Source organism: Ascaphus truei, chromosome 5 (genome assembly GCF_040206685.1).
Source record: "Ascaphus truei isolate aAscTru1 chromosome 5, aAscTru1.hap1, whole genome shotgun sequence".
Classification (NCBI taxonomy): Eukaryota; Metazoa; Chordata; class Amphibia; order Anura; family Ascaphidae; genus Ascaphus; species Ascaphus truei.
This window is the reverse complement of record NC_134487.1, coordinates 127,186,496-127,211,751: the sequence shown is the minus strand read 5'-3', so window position 1 is coordinate 127,211,751 and position 25,256 is coordinate 127,186,496. Positions and strand designations below refer to the sequence as shown.

General features: G+C 40.9%; 1 protein-coding gene across 1 annotated transcript in view; it reads left to right on the top strand.

The window, feature by feature from the left end:
- UTP20 (UTP20 small subunit processome component) overlaps window positions 1–25,256 on the top strand; it is a 105,579-nt gene that overhangs the window by 60,055 nt on the left and 20,268 nt on the right. The window contains exons 38-52 of the mRNA XM_075600661.1: window positions 2,401–2,538; window positions 3,558–3,697; window positions 5,311–5,393; window positions 6,403–6,686; window positions 7,216–7,355; window positions 9,012–9,168; window positions 10,133–10,231; window positions 14,549–14,716; window positions 16,069–16,235; window positions 18,157–18,304; window positions 18,994–19,110; window positions 20,113–20,283; window positions 21,983–22,111; window positions 23,161–23,271; window positions 23,955–24,034. Coding sequence (XP_075456776.1) covers window positions 2,401–2,538; window positions 3,558–3,697; window positions 5,311–5,393; window positions 6,403–6,686; window positions 7,216–7,355; window positions 9,012–9,168; window positions 10,133–10,231; window positions 14,549–14,716; window positions 16,069–16,235; window positions 18,157–18,304; window positions 18,994–19,110; window positions 20,113–20,283; window positions 21,983–22,111; window positions 23,161–23,271; window positions 23,955–24,034 — 2,132 coding nt within the window. The remainder of the gene's footprint in view (window positions 1–2,400; window positions 2,539–3,557; window positions 3,698–5,310; window positions 5,394–6,402; window positions 6,687–7,215; window positions 7,356–9,011; window positions 9,169–10,132; window positions 10,232–14,548; window positions 14,717–16,068; window positions 16,236–18,156; window positions 18,305–18,993; window positions 19,111–20,112; window positions 20,284–21,982; window positions 22,112–23,160; window positions 23,272–23,954; window positions 24,035–25,256) is intronic.

The window sequence follows — 25,256 nt, the reverse complement described above, 5'->3', positions numbered from 1 at the left end:
TAAAAACAAGTAAAGGCAAGGGTTATTCATGACTATTTTCCAATACATTAAAGTGTATCATATTAAATTCAGTCTGTAGTGTGCATATCACAGAAGTGCAATAAAGACATATTCAAGTCTAATCAGGGGATATTTTTGTGGCAGTAACGGTATTCTTTTTATTATTCCCTATATATCATTGAAATCCCAAAAGTTCTAATTTGTGATTAGAATCTAATTGTCCTAAAAGAGTATACATGAGGATGTAAAAGGGTATGAAATACCTTAATTTCGTACCATGAAAGAGAAGAGTATGTCATAGAGCAGATAGTAGCTTTACATTTGTATTTTGTATTGTTAACATACACAAGTATGTGTATGCATCCCTTGATTTAAGTCAGGGATGAACAATAGCTAATCAAGACTGTGTCCTGGCAGAGCTATAGGTACCGAACAACACGTGAAGGAACACTTTTGTGTGCATGCATGCTACCGCGCAAACTTGAATGCATGAACACACAAAGGGGTATTTGGATTCTGAGATTCCCAATGGCAAGAAAACCCATAAGAGGTTTCCTTCAAGGGAAATGTACCAAAAAAATGATAATAATAATAATATATTTAAAAATATATTTAAAAAAATGATTTATTTCTCAAAAAGATCTTTAGGAAAAGATCCTTAAAAAAGGATCTCTTGAGAGATATACTAAAAAAATGTTTTATCTCCCAGTCGACGTTGATACCTTTTGGTGTCATGGTATCAAGTGTGAAGATCCAGAACATTTCCTTCTGATTTAGGATGCTCTGACGATCTCCACGTCTGACAGGGAGTGGAATATGTTCTATCCCACTAAAAGACAGTTGCCAATCTTCCCAGGAGTGGACATCCCAGCAAATTCACCCCAAGGTGAGACCGTGCAATGCTCAGAGAAATTGCAAAAAAACAAGAGTTACATCTCAGACTCTACAGGCCTCAGTTAGCATGTTAAATGTTAACGTTCATGACAGTACAATTGGAAAAAGACTGAACAAGTATGGTTTGTTTGAAAGGGTTGCCAGGAGAAAGCCTCATCTCTCTAAAAAGAACATGGCAGCACGGCCTAGGTTTGCAAAGTTGCATCTGAACAAACCACAAGACTTCTGGAATAATGTCGTTTGGACAGATGAGACCAATGGCCATAATGCACAGCGCCACGTTTGGCGAAAACAAAACACAGCATATCAGCACAAACACCTCATACCAACTGTCAATCACGGTGGTGGAGCCACAGGACCTGGGAACCTTGCAGTCATTGAGTCCACCATGAACTCCTCTGTATACCAAAGTATTCTAGAGTCAAATTTGAGGCCTTCTGTCCGACAGCAAAAGCTTGGCCGAAATTGATCCCAAGCACACCAGCAAATCTACAACAGAATGGCTGAAAAAGAAAAGAATCAAGGTGTTGCAATGGCCCAGTCAAAGTCCAGACCTCAACCCAATTGAAATGCTGTGGCTGGTCCTTAAGAGAGCAGTGCATAAACAAATGCCCACAAACCTCAATGAACTGAAGCAACGTTGTAAAGAAGACTGGGCCAAAATTCCTCCACAACGATGTGAGAGACTGATAGTCATACAGAAAACGATTACTTCAAGTTATTGCTGCTAAAGGTGGTTCTACAAGCGATTGAATCATATGGTATACTTAATTTTTCACACATGGCTTCTCCATTTTATGGCTTTATTTTTGTTAAATAAATCAGGACACGGTGTAATATGTCATGTGTTGTTCATCTGAGGTTGTATTTACCTAATTTTAAGACCTGCTAAGGAACAGATGATTGTTATTATGTCCTGATATGTAAAACCATAGAATTCAAAGAGGGTGTACTTTTTTTTATACTGACTAAAGGATCAGAACAAATATTTTATGTTCCACATTGCTGTCCAGAATTATTGTGTGCTTCAATATAGACCCACGTTAGAAAATAAAACTGTAATCATTCTTTATTACGTACCAAATATAGACACTAATTTCTTTCTCAAATAATTTTCCAAAATCATTTGTTGACCAATTTATTTCTCTGTTGAAACTTGTAGTCTTTTCTAGTAGCGAGATCTAGTCCAGCTGTTTTTTTGTTGTTTTGTTTTTAACTTCAGTTTAGGTTAATTTTATCACTTGATTGTTAAATTTCACCCTATATTTTTGCGTTTGAGGCTTCTAGATCTTCTGGCTTTTCCCCTTATTTCTAGAAATACAACTCATATAGTTTAGATCTAAGTGACCGTTCACCATATTTTATTTGACATACAGTAGGTCACTTGCCCCTTGGTTCTGAAGATGCTCAGCAGTACTTAGGGTTATGGGTCCTGCCTGTCAGGTGCTCATGGCAGGAATTAAAGCGGCCCTGAATCCTCTCATCCTTTTTTGGACTGTCTTTTAGATTCACAGGAGAGCACGCTCATTGAGGAAACTAGCAAAGAACCTTGTGGAGGAAAACATTGTATTGTCATCGAAATCTCTACAGAGCTACATCATGCCGTACGCCACAAGCACTCTTTTTGATGAAAAAATGCATAAGGTATGTTGAGCTTTTCTTTTCACATTGCTAAAGTTTAGTTCTTGCACCACGTCTAAGATGAGAGGATTTCAAGCCTTAACAAGGGCGCCATATTGTCTGTATGCGCACTAACTGCATAGCCAGCACCTAAATCGTTAACTGCAGGAATAGCAAAGGGGACATAGAACATAATGAGACGGTGAGAGAATGTAGGGTGTACAGGATGGGAGATAATAGGTTTTAACGAACATACTGATAAAAGCAAAGCTGGAGAAAGACAGTTGACTTTGAGGCAAGCCTTTATTTGGGCAGGTCCGGATGTCCGTGGATGAGGTATTAATGTTTTGTCTATATGTATTGAAATCAGAACTGTGGACAACCATGCTTAGACATACCAACAGAAATTGCCGTACTCCACTCATAACTGAGTGCCGCTAAAGCTGTGTATGATGCAGATGGCTTTCTATTGTCTCTGAAAAAATAATTGGAACAAGAACTGATCCGTGGAATTATTGACAGAGGTGGAAAACCCATCTTCATAAGTCATCTCACAGAATACTTTTATTTTCAATGTAGTGTTAGAAGATACAGTACTACTTCTGAGGATTCCTCAAAGGATATTGATATTATGTGACTGTCATCTGTCCCATTGCCTATTTTTCCTTAGCCGTACCTTCAGTCCATAAACTTGGCGTCCTTTTATTTGTAGGATTCTTCAGAAGATGAGATTTAGACATAATCGTTGATCATTCCTAGCCTTGGGCGTAGAGGTAGGGGGCTAATAGTGATACATCAACTTGGTTTTGTGAGGCTACTTCCGTAACCTTTTGAACAACCAGAGCATTCAGTTCATTGCTCTGGAATGTTTCAGATCGATAATGCATGGAAAATAATTCAATCTAACTGTAATTTGGTAACTGTACTATTTTAAGGGTTCACTTTATATTGCATGCGTTTTGCCATTTTGTTAAACTCCTAGCTATAAGAGCACGTTGCTGGTAATTGTGCTTGATACAATTCTGAATTTATTTTTTCTTCAGTATGAAAATATGGTCACAGCATCTGTGGAGATGGTGGGGTCCGTGTGTAAACATCTGTCATGGTCTGCATACATGTACCATTTAAAACATTTTATCCATGTGCTTCAGACTGGACAAATAAACCAAAAATTGGGTGTTAGGTAAAGTATCTTTCTCTTATGTGATACTCGTTTGTATGACATGTTATTTTCAGAAATAAGTATGTGTAGGTATTACAATGGTGAATACAGTGCATGTAAGCCATTGCTAACTTTAACATGTGTTGCTTGTATTTAAATGAACAGGTTTTAATCAATCATGAAAGTAGAATAACAAGTCCAATCATTTTTAGTATAGAATAATACGTGGGCTGGGACCTTGCCTCAAATTGTGTAGTTTAGCAGTTTTTTTTCCCTTGTCTAATTGGAGTTTTTAAAAAAAAAAAAATTTTTTATTTGGTTTACTTTATTTTGTCTATAAGTCAATGGCATTCTATGTATGCCATGTGTAACATTCTGATTATATGTCCCCACTTGTTTTTTATAACTAGAGACCTATGTTAAAATGTTTTCTTCAAAATAAAGAAGCCAGAAAATGTTTATTGGCTGAGCAGTGAGTACACCACCACCTCTGGTGACAAAAGCGGGAAATCAAATCCGTGCTGTAATTAACATTAAACCGTAAATGTGGTATTTATATATAAAAAAAAAAAAAAAAAAAATACAACTTCTCAAAGCCAATAGAGCGGAGCCAAGTCTTCTTAGGCTGCGGCCAGGCAGGGAGCTGGCGCTTGTGCGCTGCGCCCTGCTCTGCCGGGCAATTTGTGGCCTGCTAGGTGCGCGCTCGTCTGGGGGGGGCGCAGCCACGACGTCACGGTGCGGGTTGGCCCTCATTGGGTGAACCTCTCACGTGACGCACTTGCGAGCAGCAAAATCAAATTTGCTTGCTCTGCAAGCAGCTAAGCGCCGAGCAGGCGCTCGCTCACGCTGGCCACACACATTGCGTCAATGTGTTTCATCGCGGCCAGCGTGAGTGCGCCCGCTCAGCACCACCCTGGCCGAGGCCTTAGGCTGCGGCCAGGGTGGCGCTGAACGGGCGGTCACGCTGGCCGCGATGAAACACATTGACGCAATGTGTGTGGCCAGCGTGAGCGAGCGCCTGCTCGGCGCTTAGCTGCTTGCAGAGCAAGCAAATTTGATTTTGCTGCTCGCAAGTGCGTCACGTCACGAGGCCTTAGGCTGCGGCCAGGGTGGCGCTGAACGGGCGGTCACGCTCACGCTGGCCGCGATTAAACACATTGCAGCAATGTGTGTGGCCAACGTGAGCTAGCGCCTGCTCGGCGTTTAGCTGCTTGCAGAAGCAAGCAAAATTGAATTTGTCTCTCGTTGGCGCGTCACGTGAGCTGTTTGCCCAATCAGAGCGAACCAGCTCCGTGACGTTATGGCCGCGCCCCTCCTTCTTCCCCCCCCCCGCGCAGCTAGCCGGCCACAAATCTCCCGGCCAAGCAGGGAGCGTGATGTCACCGCGCATGAGTGCCAGCGCGCCGCTCCCTGTCCTGCCGCAGCCTTATAAGGGGGATTGAAGAAAGAGAGAGGTGTAAAGGGGAGATGTCTGGCAGGTTTGGAGTGATGAGATACCAAATCTTGGGTTGTTTATATTCACACCCCTCTTGACTGACTGGCTGCCTCATTAGGTTTGAGATCACAGTAGCCATCACAACGATGTGCACCATATACAGCTAAAATTAAAATGATTTATGTTTTTAATCTAACAGTATGCTTGTGACCGTGCTTGATGCTTTTCACTTCGATCATGGTACTTTGGAAAAGCGGCTACAAGCAGCTGAGAATGAAGAAAGTAAGTCAATATTGGTATATTCAAATCCTTTTTCTAAAGAAAATGATTTTGTCAAGATCTGATATTTATTTTTAAGATAATAAATACGGGGTCCCTGCAAAATGGATGTAATCTTTCAATAGTTGTTTTAATATTTACCGATTTTTGTTAAAATATGTATATATGTATAGCACGGAAGTGAAGATAAGTAAGCGCTACAAAAAACAATTACCAAATATATAAAAAAAAACACTCTAATATACTTAACATGTGATATATAATCAATGAAAGGAGGTGCTAACCAGGGATACTACTTTCCCTAAATAAATGCAGCCAATTGGGTCCTCGACCCCACACGACCCGAGAGGAATTGTACAGTGAAGATGACCTAGGCGCAAATGAAAAGAAAAAAGGGAGGGGGGAGAGAGCATAGAGTAGTATGTCTGAACTTGGCCTCTGTAGTAGGGTAATGAATGCACTTACAATTAGGTAGAGAATAAACACTTTTCTCCAGAAACCCTGGATCTGGAACAATGATGATATCAGCGTGGGAAGGAACCAAGAATTCTTTATCCAAGATGTCGTCTTGTTGCAGGATCCCTAATGTTTTACGGGTACTCGGAACTTGATCTCAATGAAGCATCAGAGGGAGAGAAAACCATGGAGAGCAAACATAGTGAAATACTGTTTAATATTTGCTTTCCATGGTTTTCTCTCCCTATGATGCTTCATTGAGATCATGTACCGAGTACCCGTAAAACATTAGGGATCCTGCAACAAGACGACATCTTGGATAAAGAATTCTTGGTTCCTTCCCACGCGGATATCATCATTGTTCCAGATCCAGGGTTTCTGGAGAAAAGTGTTTATTCTCTACCTAATTGTAAGTGCATTCATTACCCTACTATAGAGGCCAAGTCCAGACATACTACTCTATGCTCTCTCCCCCCTCCCTTTTGTCTTTTCAGTTGCGCCTAGGTTATTGTGTGTGTTATATCATTGTGTTAACCTTTATATATCATCAATTAAGGTAATATGGATACAGAGCATATGGTAGAGGACGAAGCAATGGAGTTAGAACATGAGGAGGAGGAGCAGAAAGAGGGTACAGAAATGACCCCTCTGGATAACGAAAATATAAACAATGCTATTACTGAGATTCCCTCTGGAGAGCTAGAGGACAGTCAAAAAGTGAACAAATCATTTCATTCGCTACCAAGAAACAAGGAAGAACTAGCAAGCCTTATAAAGCATATTCAGGAAACGGTCTCTGGTAGCATCATACCAAAGTTGCAGAAGTGCCTTGATGCAAAGGTTAGTATTGCACAATTTTTATTTTATTCCTAAACGGTGATCTTCAGTGGGATTTAATGTAGTAGAAAGAAAAACTATTTCCATTTTATTTTAGCACGTAAAATAGACCTGACCATGTTATAAAAACCTTTTCATACCTGCTAAGGGTGACGATGCTCATTAATAGTCATGTTGTTGATTGCATCTAAAGAAAGAAGCATGTTGAGGAATTCCTATGAAATGGATCATTGTGCTATATAATGATACTTTTTGGTAGAATGCTATTGCATGATGGGTATGATCAGACCATTGTTCTGGCATACATATGCAGACCAACTTAGAATACCTCAGGAAACGCACCAGACATATTCTAAGCTTCTGTCATACAGTCCTGTCACTGAATCAAGTATGTAGACTTTGTGATATTAAGCATTGCAGTTATTGTCTTACAAATTATTTCAGGAGTCCGAGTTGCAGACATCTAAGGCACAAATACTGTATCAACATTCAGTGATTATTCCATGTTTCCATTTTGTATTTCATTTTGCAGGTTAAAAGTGACGAGGAGCATAAGATGGCAAAATCCAAAGTTGTCAATGAGGAGGAAGTGGTTAGGGTTCCACTTGCATTTGCTTTGGTGAAATTAATGCAGACGCTTCCACAGGAGGTCATGGAAGTCAATTTATCAAGGTAACATCTTAGCCAATATAATCATTTAGTTTTAGCAACCGTGGGAAGAGTAAATAGCTGGGTCAGATTTCAGACTTGTTTCTAATTCATGATAGCAGGTTACATACCATAGGTATCCAAGGTACGTGTGGCATTTTATTATCTTTAGCTAATAAATGTTATTGGACTCATCAATAAGAGTAACATGCTTTCAAGTTAGAAACAGACTAGCAATATTCAGCATAATGGCAATAGCCTGTTGGATATATCAAATAATGCAGTTAGTAATGCAGTTAGTCATTTTGAAGTATTAATTCTGTGCTGGTGGGACTATGGTAGAGTTGAATCCAGAGTTGTAGAAGATTGTCCCATTTTTATACCTCGCTATACTGTTGGTCTGACATTCCTTTAAATACTTTGAAGTTCATGTATATGTATTGGTGATTTTGATGATGCTGTACTTTGCACTCAGGGCTGTCTCCTTCCATTAGTTCAAGTCTATAGGCAAGATATAAACCTGAACCCTTGATATTTATTTAGGCAACGTTTTCCTAATTGAGAAGTGTTCAGCTTTTGAGACGTTAAATATTTAGAAGGGCAAAATAAACTATTTAAAAGTGTAATCACCCCTAAAGTGATTTAATTACATGTCATTGTGATCTTGTCTTGTACTTATTGAAGATAGGTCCTTCTCTATCTTGAATATAAGGTGTGTCACCTTAGTCAATACATCCAGGATCAATTATTTCTTCCAGTATTTATTAAGACAGATATAGAGCACAGCATCATTCTTTACAGATATCACAGCAGACATTTCAGCAAGTTATGAATGGAGAATTAGTCAGTGTAAGTTCCAAGTAATTCTGAATTCAATATGCACAGGATCACATTTATATACTAGATTTCAGGAAATACGGATTTATTTTTTTTGCCAATTTCAAATGTCATTTCAGATTTTAGTATGCCCCGTTCTAGTACTGTTATTGACCTGTGTCTGTTTTCCTAACATTATGTCCTCTATATTTTCCCGCTTGTCTTCCAGCCTCCTATATGTCTTTCTTGCTCTAATTCAGACTCTATTCTTTTCTATTTTGCCTTGGCTGTAATACTGCCCATCCGCATGTTTGTCTACATATACTAATCAAATATATGTGCGTGTGTGTGTATAGAGACAATATGCCTGTGTCTATAGAGACAATATGGCATCTATCAGGATGTCAGGATTTGGCAACATCCTGTCTTCACTTATTATGCTACAGTTTTAGAATTTGTGGTTTAGCAGTCTTTTAAAAAAAATTCTTACAAAATAAACCATTTGAATTGGGTATCATGATAGGGTTAATGGTTTTAATACATTGCCGTCATGCATATACTATAGCATGGAAGAAAAAAAAGGCTTTAGGACTTGATTGCAGGTTTTGATGAAGCACTGACAATACAAATATTGTGTGCTTGTACTGTCTTTGCTTTTCTGTTGAAAGGGGTGGTTTACCATGGGGTTTGTAATTGAACTTGGTTGAACCATATGGTCAGAAATCTACTAATAAAGACAATACGCACAAATGTTTTATTTGCTTCAATGTACTTGAAAATCTAAAACTGTATTTAATTTCTTCATGTGCCATCTTAAATTTCGACTTAACCGTCTGCCCTCTATTTGCCAACTTGTGACTGCAGTATTTTGGTGAAGGTCTGCGTCCTTTTGCGGAACCGCGCTCAGGAAATCCGTGATATTGCTCGAAACACTCTAATGAAAATAATAGAAACTCTTGGTGCTCGCTACCTGCACTATGTATTAAATGAGATGCAAACTGTGCTCGTCAAAGGATACCAGGTAACAACGTCATTCCTTCTCTTGTATTTCAGGGCTTTTTGCTTAGATTACATTCTCTGGGCAGGGGCTGCTCTCACATTGTTTCCGTCTATAGCTGTAGCCCATCGTGATGATCTTGTATTGTCCTATTCAACCAATGCGTTTTTTCAGTTTGTTAAGCGTTAAATTCATGTTCAGAGCTATATAAGCAGAAGCATACGAATTGTGAATTTGGCACAATGTTGCATCAAGTGGACATACCCAACCATTAATTAAGAGAAAACATGGTTCTAATCTATTACTCATACGTGAATTAATTTTAATTCTGACTAATTTTTCTCTCGGAAATAGTAGACAAAATAAAAGCTGTAGTGTAGATACATATGAGTTGTAACTATGCCCTGCTCTAAACAGGTGATACCCATAATGTTTAGCGTCAAGACCATTGATTTGCATGGATGGTTTTCAGTACAAATGTGTTGAAAATAAAGCAAACAGTTGATAAATATTTTTAGTAGTTATCTGTATAAACAATTGCAGCAATTTCTGTCGGTCAATTTCTAAAAATACATGGCCCACACACAATGGTTTGCCAGCATTTTTCAGATGACATCCAGATAATTTACCCTAAAACTTGGTGGAAGAAGATTGTACTTTTATCCATCTGGTCCTGGTGCTTTCCTTGAGACTAAACGATGGCTCCATACTACTTTGTCTGCCTACAAAGTCTTCTCCAACTCGCACAGAACCAAAACCAACATCAGCCACAGCTGGGAGATTATAATTCGCTAAACGATTTAGCAGTGTCAAGATATCAAATGTACTCTTGTCTGTGGATTGCATTGTTGAGGACAACAATTTAGAAAAACTGAAGAAGTGTTGGCAGTCTCTTGAAGTTGTATGTATGTGCTCTCCCTTCCTACTAGGTGAATTTTATTTCAATGTAATATTAAAGTCTGACTTTCTTGCTCTTTTGTGATATTAGGTCCATGTTTTGACTTTCACTGTGAACCTGCTCCTAAAAGGCCTCACCGCCAACTTAAAAAGTGGAGAGCTGGATGACTGCTTGGAGACTCTTACCCAGGTAAAGACAGCTAAAATACATAGCACTAGTGCATGCAAGTCATGCTTCATGATTGTACAGTGTCCTAGGAGCTGTAAAGATTATGGAGAAAACAATGCTCTTGTGATAGCAAGCTATGCTAAATATAATTTCTTGCCACATTGAAATTGAAGTAGTTTCAATTATCCTCCGTGAGCTTCCCTTCTGTTGAGCCAGTTGTTGGAGGTGACAAGATTGATTGGAATGCAGCTGCATTCTAATCACTGGTGTGTTCCTTTGACTATAGATGGGCAAAACCTTCTCCCAAGTTTGCGGAATGTGGTAAACTGTTGTCCTTCGCCAACACAGAAAAGTTGAGTTCGTAAAAAGTGAATATTCCATAGGAAAGCGCATCATTTGCCAATTATGGGGGTTTTCATCCCAACGTTTGTTTTTGTAATGCTTTATTTTGAAATATACAAAGTATGCATTTTTTGATGCATTTTACAGTTTTGCATCAATTTATTTAAAAAAAATGAGCTTAAACTTTGGCAAAGCGAACTCTGTCCCCTTTTCATATCTGTACCCTTAACGTCACGATAATTACTTTTAGTGGCCAGTGGCCTTTGCCTATTAAACAAACTAATGTCAGATTCAGTATTGAACAACAAAAAGATAGAACGCAAACTGTATTGCTGACAGGTTTTATCTATCAACAAAATGTAATTTCCTGAAACTAAAAAGAAATTTAACAGAAGGAAATGTTCGGATTTGCATTGCTAGCTTGTCACCCATCAGCCCCGTCTACCTCTTGGTGATCATACAATCATCTTGGTTTGTAATACAAAGCAGGGTAGCTCCAGGTGTTAGTGGGTTGAAGGAAAAATAATTTAATTTAATTAACTTTTTGCCAGGTGCAGGCAAGAAACTGCAAATTTGCCGACTGAGGTCTCCAATAGAAAGTCGCGACATCTCCCGATGACGTGGCAGCTTTCTGTAGGCAACCAGAACCAAGGCTAAAACCCCTAAAACTCCTGATGCACATATTGCCATTCAGGGATACTCCATTTTTAGGAGAGATAGGTCAAATAGAGGAGGAGGGGTGTTATTTTATATTGCAGACACCTTACAATTTACACTGGTAAACTGCCCCCCAAGACCAACCTCTTTTGAAATCCTAGTTGGCAGAATCTGCCTTCCCTTCTCTAAGCCCGTCCTGATTGCTGGCATCTACCGCCCCCCTAAAGCCCCTCTACAGTCCCGGACTGATATCACCCAGTTTCTTGGCTCCATTTCCTCTCAGAATGAGAAGAGTGAGCTGCTAGTTCTTGGGGATTTCAACTTCAATTGGCTTGACCCTAAAAATCACAAAATCCACACACAAATCAAGTCGCTTAACCTATCGCAACTCATTTCCCAACCCAAACGAACAAACCTGAAATCGCACAACCATTCCTTGCTTGACTGGATTCTCTCCTCAAATCCCAGCAGAATCCAATCCTCTGGCATCCTTCCTGACATTTTCAGTGACCATGCAATAGTGTACTGTGTAAGGAAAATTAAACCGCCCCAATCAAGCCCTAAAGTTCTCCTCACTAGAACATTTAGAAACTTTAACCCACAACAGTTTCTGGGTGACCTTAACAACTGCCCCTGGCACAGAATCGATTTATTTCCCGACCCTGATTCTGCGTTTGACTATTTCCAGTCCGAGTTCTTAAAACTCTGTGATACCCATGCTGCACTACGCAGAATAAGGGTACGGGGGGCCCACCTTCCATGGGTTACACCTGACCTTATAGCACTCTACCAGTTCAGGGATACCTTGTGGAAAGGCCACAAAATAACTGGCACTACCAAGGATCTCAATCACTACAGATGCCTGCGGAACGTGTGCACAAGGCAAACAAGGCACGCAAAAGCACAATATTACTCTGACAATCTCCTCCAGAATACATCAAACCCAGCTAACTTCTGGAAGGTTATCAACAACATATTCCAGCCTTCTAACCACCAACAGCCAAGTAATATCACTAAGGGCGATATTACTCTGACAAACCCCACCGACATTGCAAATGCATTCAATGATTACTTTGTGGGGTGTGCTACTAATTTATTAGCAAAACGCAACCCAAACCACAAACCTGAATCTCATCCTGGGAGTAACCTTATAGCCCCACCACCTCCCAACACTGCCCACAATTTTCAATTTGGCCCAGTATCTGAAGAGGAGATTACAGAAGCGCTCCTCAAATTAAAACTAAGCAGCCAATGTGAACCTGATTTACTATAATCTAGGTTCCTAAGACTTGGTGCCCCAGCAATTGCCAAACTAATTGCTTCCATAGTCAACTCTATCCTGTCTGCTGGCCATATCCCTAAGACCTGGAAAGCTGCCAGAGTTGTCCCAATCTTCAAAAGTGGGGACAAAAACACTGTCTCAAACCAATCTCCCTTCTCCCAATCCTATCCAAAGTCAGGGGAAAATGTGTCCACTCCCAATTAAGCGATTACTATAACAAGACAAATGTCCCTAGCCAATTCCAATCTGGCTTTCGCCCCAAACACTATACCGTAGCTACCCTGCTATAAGTTTGCAATGAAATCCAGTGTGGAATGGAACGGGGTCAACTAACTGGTGCAGTATTCCTAGATTTTGCAAAGGCTTTTGATACTGTTGATCATGTTAGCCTGCTTAACAAACCCCAGAGCTCTGGAATAGAGAAGCATGCTTTAAACTGGTTTCAGTCCTACCTATCAGGTAGATCCCAACATGTGTCCATCTCTGGCTCTAACTCTAACCCCCTGGATATCACCTGTGGCGTCCCGCAAGGCTCTGTTCTGGGGCCCCTGCTCTTCTCAGTGTTCATCAATGATCTTGCCACAGCTTGTCAGGAAGCCTCAATACACATGTATGCAGATGACACAATCCTATATGCACACAGCCCATAGCCTCTCTGACCTTCAACACATACTTCAGTCTGACTTTTTCAGACTCGAAAACTGGATTTCCCAAAACAAACTGTTTTTAAACACTGACAAGACTGTAACAATGGTGTTTGGGACCAAGACTAAATTTTTAAAGCTTCCGGCGACTGAGCTCCAGATTACAACCAACACTAACACCACCCTAACTCCTGTTACTAGTTTTAAATACCTGGGCATATGGTTTGACTCCCACTTAACATTCGGAGATGCACATTAATACCCTGACAACCAAGACCTATGCCAAACTAGGGGTAATTTACAGGAACAAATCCTCCCTAAGTCTCCTGGTCAGAAAACGTATCGCACAGCAGATGCTAATGCCAATTATTGACTATGGAGAAATAGTATATGGCTCGGCACCTCAAACCCACCTTAGCAAACTTGACACCCTCTACAACTCAATTTGTCGTTTTGTTCTCCAATGCAACTACAACACACATCACTGCGAATTGCTCAAAGAACTAGATTGGTCATCACTCGAGTCAAGGCGCAAAGTTCACCTTTCCTGTCTTGCCTTCAAATTCTTTATGGGCAAGCTACCCAGCTACCTGAACAAGCTCCTCACCCCTACCATATGCAGCACCTATCACCTGAGATCAGACTCCAAAAGACTGTTCATGGTCCCAAGGCTCAACAAAGTATCCGGCCGCTCCTCCTTCTCTTACCGTGCACCCCAAAACTGGAACAACCTACCGGAGACTCTTACATCCACTACCAGTCTAAGTTCTTTCAAATCTAAGGCTGTCACACATTTTAATGTGGTCTGTAATTGTTTCATACGCCCATAATACAAATTATCTTTAACTGTGCATGCAATGTCTTGTATATAATGTATACCCTGCTCATTATGTAACTGTATTTGTAAACATGTATTATTTGTCTTAACTCTGTGCCCAGGACATACTTGAAAACGAGAGGTAACTCTCAATGTATTACTTCCTGGTAAAATATTTTATAAATAAATAAATAAGGCTGACCTCTGGTGGCCATATTGTTCTCCCGGACAAGTCTTTTTGCATGAGAGATTAAAGGGTTCGTTTACCGGCATACGGATTCTCGAAAACGGCAGCAGCGGGGTTGAGCTCAGGGGGGACCCTGTGGGAGCCACTTAAGTCAGAAAAATACCCCTTACAAAAAAAAGATATATTTTGCTCTGCTATATAAAATAAGGTTTTTTTTTTTTTTTTATTACTGAGGCTCTTTGTCAAATCTTTTTGTTATTTGTAGGTTTTGTTTTTGTTTTTACGCTACTGAGAAATGCTTGTTTTTTTGTTTCTCTCAATCGTCTGTAATGATTGTAAATTTTGCTTAGAAACAATTTTTTTTTAATGTAATTATTAATGTGGTTTTTTTTCTCTTTGTTTTGAAAAGATTTTCAACAATGAGCTTTTTGGAGACATAGCTGAGGAAAAAGAAGTAAAAGGAATTGTTTCTAAAGTCATGGAGGCCCGGAGCAGTAAGAGTTACGACTCCTATGAACTCATTGCTCAGTTTATTGGAAAAGACCAGGTTGTGAAACTGATTCTTCCCCTGAAAGAGGTGAGCAGCCCGTCTAGCCCCACTCCCGACCACAACTACCCCACACACGACCACAACTACCCCCCACACGACTGCAACTACCCCCCACACGACCGCAACTACCCCCCACATGACCTCAACTACCCCCCCCACGACCGCAACTACCCCCCGCACGACCGCAACTACCCCCCACACGACCGCAACTACCCCCCACACGACCGCAACTACCCCCCACACGACCGCAACTACCCCCCACACGACCGCAACTACCCCACACACGACCGCAACTACCCCACACACGACCGCAACTACCCCACACACGACCGCAACTACCCCACACACGACCGCAACTACCCCACACACGACCGCAACTACCCCACACACGACCGCAACTACCCCACACACACAACCGCAACTACCCCACACACACAACCGCAACTACCCCCCACACGACCACAACTACCCCCCACACGACCGAAACTACCCCCCACACGACCGCAACTACCCCCCACACGACCGCAACTACCCCACTCACGACCGCAACTACCCCACTCACGACCGCAACAACCCCAAACACACACGACCACAACAACCCCACACACACGACCACAACAACCCCACACGACCACTACAACCCCACACACACACGACCACAACAACCCCACGCACACACACGACCACAACAACCCCACGCACACACACGACCACAACAACCCCACGCACACACACGACAGCCCCACGCACACACATGACCACACCAACCCCACGCACACACACGACCACACCAACCCCACGCACACACACGACCACAACAACCCCACGCACACACACGACCACAACAACCCCACGCACACACACGACCACAACAACCCCACGCACACACACGACCACAACAACCCCACGCACACACACGACCACACCAACCCCACGCACACACACGACCACAACAACCCCACGCACACACACGACCACAACAACCCCACGCACACACACGACCACAACAACCCCACGCACACACACGACCACAACAACCCCACGCAGACACACGACCACAACAACCCCACGCACACACACGACCACAACAACCCCACGCACACACACGACCACAACAACCCCACACACATTTATTTTGTGTGTGTATGTATATATGTATATGTATATACCGATGTCCCGTCCCATACTTTAACATCCCCATATAAACAAATGCAGGTTGTATTGCATTTATTGTTTCAGGCCTGCCTGGCAGCCAAGGGGTTACACATACAACATATGTCATTTATTTTGCACAGTGTGAGCACGATTAGAAAGTGGACTGCACTAAGGTATTAACACAGGCTTCACAATCTCGATTGTTCTCTATCGGTTATCTGTAGGTTTTGGAGAAGACGACAAGCTTGAAGCTATCCCGTAAAGTGCATGAAGCGCTACGCAGAATTGTGTTTGGTTTAATAGCCAATACAGATATGACTGCAGAGTCTATCCTTCTGCTCAGTTACGGCCTCATCAGTGAAAATCTGCCACTTATCACTGAAAAAGAGAAGTAAGTGATTGGGCTTTTCAGAAAATAACAGACACCATTAAACGAAATGTGTGCGGTTTAATTGTTAGCCGTGCTGGTGTTAGTCTCCAGGGGGCCTTAAAGGAGAAATGTATGCATTTTTAAAAATAATTCTTAACATATAATTTTGTAACATAGGTTAGAAGTAGTGGTTCTCCGGAGCTGAACCCCATTAATTTCAGCTCTGGGGACCCCCAAAGGGGGTGCCGATATCTCTGCAAAGTTTAAAGCTCCCTAGTCACGCAGACCAATAGGAAGCCGAACCGGATTATGTCACCGCTTCCTGTTGGCCCGCAGGGCGTGGGAGCTTTGAAACTCCGCTATTACTCTGCTAGCCGAGCGACTACCGGCACCCCCGAGGGAGGGAAGTATCTCCGGAAGTAGCTAGTTTAGCTCTTTAAAGCAAAGTTATTCATCTTAAAAAAATAAATAAAATTTTAAAAAAATTATATTGTTTTCTGTAAATCCAAGAGGCTTCAGCCTTAAGCCTTAAGCTGCGTCCATAGAAGGACAGGCCGTGCTGAGCCGTGCGGACGCTCCGCGCTGAGCCCCTGCATCCTCAATGAGGATGTCTTGAGAGGGGCTCACGCGAGCGTCCGCAGGCATGCTGAGGAGTTGGATTTTTCAGCCGACAGCCAAGCTGTTTTTCAGAGCGCTGTCGGCTGAAAACATCCAATCAGCGCGAAGCAGCGTCAAAGTCACGGCGCCGTGACGTCAGTGCGTTGCGGGCTATTGGCCCAGCGACGTCACTGCCCCGCCTCCCGATCGCGCCCGCTGACTCGCCTGCATGTGCATGAAATCGCACAGGCTTCAGCAGGCGAGCCTCAGCGTCAGTGCTGTTCAGCGCTGCTCCCCCCTCTATGGACGCAGCCTTAAACTGATTACTGAAAACTGAATGAGGAAAGAACATTCAGAATTGTGTGATTTCCCTGGACTTACTGGGGCCCTGCGCACTCCGCTTATACCTCAGCATAATCTCTAGTTTCTGCTGCATTTTAAGGCCGTGTCCAGTATGATTGCACTCGAGTGCCGTGACGTCACGCGCTCATGTAGCTGGGGCGATTCCTGACCGTTCGGGGGCCGTGACCATGACGTCACGGAGCTGGTTCGCCCACGTGACCCGGCCATCGCGCTACAAATACAAATATATTTGTCTCTTCATGCTGCTCTCCGTTGACCGCGCACGTGCGCACTCTATACATGTTCCCATTGCCACAACGTGATTCATCGTGCAGCACTCAAACGTGTGCGCAATCATTCTGGACGCGGCCTGAGAGGGAATATATTCATGCAGTTGTAACAATATACAAGTATAGGTTAGAAAAGCTTACAGTAAAATATCAGCAAAGTGGGACTTCCATCTCCTCTTAATAATGTTGGTTCTCAGTTATGACAGCTTGAGTCCTGAGATGATAGTGCATCACAGCAGTATGATCAATGCATACACACACTCTTTGACACCGTTTCGATCAGAAGGGATTTGTGTAAGGATTTTCTGATAGAGGTGGATGAAAATGTCCCGTTCAATTTGCAGATGTTCCTTTGAATTTTTTAATGCAGTTCACAAAACAAATGCTTTCAGGAATTCATGCTGGTATGGTGAGGCTCACCAAATTGTAATAATAAATGAAATGCGTAACGTTTGGGTTTGAGTTCCTGTCTGACTCTGACGTATTCACATTTGATGGTTTTTGACCATCTTGAGGTTCTGCTGAAGTGTTTGTATCTTTAGGTTTAATTACAGTGTCTCATTTGAACTTCACAATACATGAACTGGATATAATGTTTTATGGTGTACAAAATGCCCTGACATTGTCATGTAGTGTTTGTTGACTATATTGTGTTCATAACGGGGACCTTGGTGTACGAGCAAAAATAAATACTCTCCATGTTTTCCTTTCAGAAGTAAAATCTCAGAAGAGCTTCCCCCAGATCCACGCCTGCGGCCAAAGAGCTGTCTGTTAATTCAGCCGGCTCCACCTCGAGGAGGCCAGAAAGCTGCTGTTAGCAGCAAGACAAACATGCATGTCCTGGTCGACACTGGACTTCGGGTTCGTACTAATGCCTTTAACATTCTGCAAACGTACAGACTGTGAAGATGTCATGTATTCGTGACAATGTTATTCATCCTTTTTAACTGGGGTTATCCTTACAAACTACAGTCTTACAGCTACTGTAACTTCCAAAATCACCCAGATATTTTTGCAGGATTTAAACATTCCTGAGTTTGACTTGTTCATTTGTAGTTTATTAACAAATTTGTCCTTTTTTTAATTTATTTTTATTAACGTACATTTTTTTTTTTAAAGGTAGGAGATGAGGAGGGGGAAAAAAAAAAGCAGGGGAGGGCTCCAGTACAGAATAAATACAAATCTACTTGTCTGTTTTAACACTATGCAAGTTTATTTCGTTTTACACACAGGAAAAAATAACAAATCTTTTGGTGATATGCACATCATCTTTTTCTCTTGTTCTCAGACTCGGATTTAAGCCTTGTTACTGAAACAGCTGTTTTCAGCCGAAAACCCACATTGATGTCAATGGGAATTTTCGGCCTGAACTGCCGCTTCAGTTGAATAAACCACTAAACATGATTATACTTTTTTTTGGGAGCATTTTTTAATATTATGAGTATGGTTTCCATCTCATTGCCAAATATGATACCTGAAGTGTTGCTTGATTTCTCGTTTTTAATATGACAATCTCATATAAAACCAGTCTTTCTTTTCTAATATTTCAGCTGCTGCACATGAGCATGAAGAAATCCAAAGTCAATTCTTCAGATGAACACGTCTTAGAAATGTTGGATCCCTTTGTGCAGATACTAATAGGCTGCTTGCAATCCATGGACATAAAGGTAACGACATGTAGATTAAATTCCCATGTTTAAAGATGAAAACCTTTGCGTATATTTTTTGCAGGAGAGGACCAGGGATTTCTGGTAAATAATGCCATTTTTATTTTATTATCTTTAAAATAAAAACAGTGTTCCAGGTCATGTCTGTATAAAATGCACATCTACTACTGCTTTGATGTTTTTTTTTATTTTTTATTATTATTATACACATGTAAAACATTGGGGATAAAATAACTTTGTTTTCTTAAAGGAGGTTAGTAACAAAGTTCCACTTATGAAGCATGATGAAGTAAAATGGACTTCTCGCTGGCCCCTATTTACTAAATACGTTCCAATATGTGTGGTTTACATTCAGGCTGAATTTTATTTCACCGTATTAACTTAGGGATATATATATCTATATATATATATATATCTATATCCGGGCGACGGGGTGCCTGGCGGCGCTCATTCTCTGCATCAGAGCGATCAGAAGGATTTCATGCAACTTGCGACAGGGAGGTGCGGCAGGGGCGCTGCCATGGCGTCACGCAGCTGCTTCGCCCTCATTCTCAGTGACGTGGCCAACGCTCGGCCACCGCACCAAGAGACAAAAATCTTGTCCTTTGGCAAAGGTGGTCGTGTTTCTGCAGGCGCACGCAGGTAGTGACTGGGACCGGCCCCATAGAGGGCCGTATCTTGTTCAGGTTGCGCACGTCATAGGAGGTGCAGCCGCGAGCAGTGGGGATGAGGCCTTAGTGTTCGCTTGTCGCGAGCTTGGTTTTTGCAAGTACTGTACCTTTAATTTGTTGATATCTCTTTGTACAATGCAGGGCTATGTTATAATTAATATGAAATCACTACCTTTTTCACATTGAGTGAGCATTGGGCATATTTTGGCAATATGTACATTCAACTACAATGTGAACTTCATGGACCCAAAGGTGTTCAATTGTTCCATAATAATTGTGCCAAATAAGTTGATTGTATTTATTTTAGAGGTTCCCAATGTACTCTTTCTAGGTTATTACTGGAGCTTTGCAGTCTTTGATCTGGATGCTGAAGTTTTCTTTGCCCGCTATTGAAACAAACACTGAGCCGCTGATTAGACAGCTTTTTCTTTTGTTGAAAGACTATGCAAAAGCAGGAGCCGCCAAAGGACAGAATTTCCATCTGGTCGTCAATTGTTTCAAGGTGAGTTTGTCTTGTCTTTTTAGTAAGCAATGTTAATCTACAGGACTCACGCAACTGTGAAGCTTCAGTAGTTTTCAACTGTGCACTTTATCTCCAATGCCATTTACAGGCATACCCCGGTTTAAGGACACTCACTTTAAGTACTCGCGAGTAAGGACATATTGCCCTATAGGCAAACAGCAGCTCACGCATGCGTCTGTCAGCATGTCCTGAACAGCAATACCGGCTCCCTACCTGTACCGAAGCTGTGCGCAAGCGGGGAGACTATAGAGCCTGTTACAAATTCGTTATTTACATCAGTTATGCACGTATAGGATGATTGCCGTACAGTACATTCCTCAATAAGTGGGAAAAAGGCAGTGCTTCACTTTAAGTACATTTTCACTTTACATACATGCTCTGGACCCATTGCGTATGTTAATGTGGGGTATGCCTGTACCCAACTTACCTATTCACGGCCAGTTCACAGCATTATAAGGTTTACCCTCAATGGTATGTAGAAATATAAGCTACTGTATAATCATCCTCACAGATGTCAGATGTGATGGTACTGTACGTGGAGGAGGTATGAACTACTTCTTTCTTGACAGGTTCACAATATCACTACTAGTTTTGTTACTTACTGTACTTTTTTATGGCAAGATTTTTTGTAATTTTTTTTATTTATGGAAGCTTCTCTCCGTTTCCACTTTAAGTATACATAATATACAAATCTATTCCATAATGCTGCGCAAATAGCTTTTTTCCAATAAATTCTGAATTTCTTTTTTGTGAAGCACCAAACTGTTACTTTTACCACACTTTGACCATTGGTTATAAGCATAGGGCACCCACATGCTACAAGTCTGCGTCTATAGTATTGTATGGAAAATAAAATAGTGAGTGTCATACACCTCTGTCTTCTTACTGCATTAACCATGACAGAAAGCTGTCTGGGGCGGCCGTGCTCCTCTCACTGTTTATCTCTCACTTACTCCCTGTGCTAGTTCAGAGATTGTTGATCAGGCAGTTCATGAAAAATGAATTCTTTCTAAGTAATGGCACTTCTCTCACTCACTACCAGCACGAAAGCAGAGCACACAAATTAAATGGATGCATATTAAAATATTTTTTTGTTTGTTGCTTTGTTTTATTGAAATAATTTCAAAATGCCATTGCAGAATTTTTGATTAAAAAACATCCACTCTGATTTTCTGCAAGGCAGTATGTACTTATATTTTGCATGGCAGATAACAGTTTTTTTTTTTTTTTTAATTTGCTGGTTCTGGTAATGTTACAAAGGATAGACGGGACACAACGAGTTGGTCCGTTCAGGAGATTCAGATACACCGGGCTGGGCGCTTGCTAAGTAAGAATTTAAAGATCCTCTGATCCCGTCACTGCCAGGGGCCAGCAATGAGGTCTGACCTCTCTGCCAGTAAAGGTTGGAGCTGGATTATTATTACGGGTTCTCCTTGAATGAAAAAAAAACAAAAAAACCTCTATTTAATATATGGCAAAGAAAATGTGCAACATCGTAGGGTACAAGAGTATTAAAACTCTAACTTTGTGTTGTATTTGGATGTACAGGATCTGGCTACTGTTAATCTCTCATATTTGGCTTGTGAAAAATAGCCATGTCTATAGTCAATGCCTCAAAGTATACTTCTCACCATGGCGTGTTAACACTTGAGTGATGAGCAGTACTGTTTCTTTCCAGTCCGTTACCATACTGGTGAGACACATGAAGGGAAATATTACAGAGAAACAGCTGCAAGTATTACTGGGGTATGCAGAAGAAGATATTTATGACTCATCACGACAAGCCACAGCCTTTGGTTTGTTAAAGGTAACCCTTTTAATGTCCTTTTATTTAGTACTTTAAGGAAAGGCTACAACAGTAATACATCATTAGTAAAAATGCATCTTTAGTGTGTGTGGATATATCGCACGCGCGCACACATATACACACATATACACACACTTACATACGCACATACATACGCACACACATACATACGCACACACATGCATACGCATACACATACGCATACACACACACATACGCATACACACACACATACGCATACACACACACATACGCATACACACACACATACGCATACACACACACATACGCATACACACACACATACGCATACACACACACATACGCATACACACACACATACGCATACACACACACATACACATACACACACATATACGCATACACACACACACATATACTTACACACACACATATACTTACACACACACACATATACTTTTATATGTCCTTTTATTTAGTACTTTAAGGAAAGGCTACAACAGTAATACATCATTAGTAAAAATGCATCTTTAGTGTGTGTGGATATATCGATATATATATATATATCGATACACGCACCCATACGCACGCGCGCACACATACGCTCGCACACACATGCGCGCACATATACACACATATACACACACACACACACTTACACACATACATACGCACACACATGCATACGCACACATATACGCATACACACACACACATATACGCATACACACACATATACGCATACACACACATATACGCATACACACACATATACGCATATACACATATACGTATACACACACATACGCATACACACACACTTACACACACACATACTTACACACACACACATACTTACACATACTTACACACACACACACACACATACATACACACACATACACACACACACACACACACACACATACATACACACATACATATTTGCATTAAAGCAGACTTTGTGTTGGTTTAACACCTTTATGTACTCTCTTGGAATTGTAATCTTAAACAACAATCTGGAGCTATAATTCAGTATTAAATACAAATGTTGTGTTATTTTAAAGGCTATTGTGTCAAGAAAGCTTATTGTCCCTGAAATGGATGAGGTCATGCAAAAAGTAGCCAAGTTTGCAGTCACTGGCCAGAATGATCAAGTTAGAGTCCAGTGCCGGCAGGTATGTGCAAACTTCCTTCCTATGTTTTTCTTCCACCTTTTATAAGCAGTTTAACTGCTCAACAATAGTAGTTTGAGATAAATGCTATAAGGTTGCCCATAGACAGCATGTCCATATTTCTGTTAAGAGTTTGAGTTGCCGTTGTGTCCTCTAGCTCTCTAGATGGAAACCCAAGCTGATGTGTTTATGCTCACCCTAGGCTTTTACCTAGAACAATGAGTTGCATTCAATGGGAGTTTAGGTACGATAGTGCCCTGATTGGCACTAACAGAGTTTAATGAATAAACCCCTAGGTGGTCAAAATACTGTAGTTACCGTATGAGACATATATTTTAAAACGGTTGAATCTGGAGTGTATTTCTGATATGCAGATAGCTGTCATCCTTTCAATATCATTGGACAAATTCACACCTCCTTTGTAGTTATATCATATGATGTATGCCCCCAAAAGTCTGATTTGTGTCCAATAAACCAGCTGAACCAAGGCCCTTATTTGTGACAATTACCCATTTGTCCTATACTTATTTCTTGTGTGCTGTCACTGAAGAGCTACAAACTGACTTTTTAAGTGAACATACCTGATACAGCAACGTGAAGTTTCTTTGCCGAATATGAATGATATGAGTACAGCAACGTTTTATGTTCTCACATTGAATACACGGCATTGTGTCATTCCTTTCCAGATCTACCTTAAGTATCTTCTTGACTATCCCCTTGGTGAAAAACTAAAAATGAATTTGGAGTTTATAATTGCACAGCTCACGTAAGTTTCAGGTTTTTAATTTTTTTTTTATTATAACAGATCATTTTTATGCGAGGTAGCTTTTAAAGCGGGAGATATCTACTGCGGGAAATGTCTTAATGACCTTGCATACGCATGCATTTCGCCTATGTTTTAAATCAACACCTGCTTTCTTACTTTACACGTTCTATGTAAAAATAATGCAACATCATAAAAGTATATCTGGTGTTATGGATGTGACTAGTGTAAAGTGATATATGGTAAGCCTGGACACCTCAGCATGTCTATTTGATTTATTTTCCCAATCCCACCTGAGCTTGTGCTGTAAGGATATATTTTTTACAGGCACACACTTAAACATATCATAATACGTATCTCAAAAATAACTCAGGGAGGAACGTTAAAAGCGTAATAAAGTGTTGCTGTGAATCTGTGTCTGACTTTAAAGATGACAAAATATACATTTACAAGATCCATTTAAGGTTTGCATTGTCTTGGGTTGGATTGTTAAAAATCAAATGCAAGTTTAACTAAATGAGTCACTTCCCCGGACACTTGAAGGTAGTTTAGTTGCCAAGGCCCATGTGCTCAGTGTCACTGTGCTCCTTCTCATAAAGTATTGTGTGCGGGGATTAGAGTGCTTCTTACTACAGAATTCACCATTTATTTCGATAGTGTAAACCTATAAAGCTATAGAAGCGAGACATGCATAGCAGCATGCAATGTTTGTCATGGTAATTACAACACAATGTATGTCCTGTTGCTATGAATTTCTGTCTATATAGAAATCAAAAGTGCGTAAAAAAAAATATATAGATCAATATGTATATATCTATTTGTTTTCTCCTACAGAAAGCCCTTTTCTGACTGACTTGTAATAAAAATCTGAATTTTTATAAATATTTGTTTAGTTCAAATCCGTATTGGTCCTGGATAAGTGTAGGTTGTGGTAACTTTTAGTGGCCAACATGAGTTCTTCATAGGTGGAATTATAGTGTATAGAGCTTTCACCACATCACTGTACCGTTGGTACTGATCTACAAGCTGTTTTATATGGAAGGCAACTCTTATAAGGGTTAATATTTAATTATATCCATGCTTGAAATGACTGTTTATAACATCGGCACCACAAGAACTTTACAGCGCTACTGTACACTTTCTCACGCAAGTATTCAAAGGATAGACTCTATACATTCTTTGCAGGATTCAGATGTTTTTTTTCTCAAAGCTGACCACTTTATTA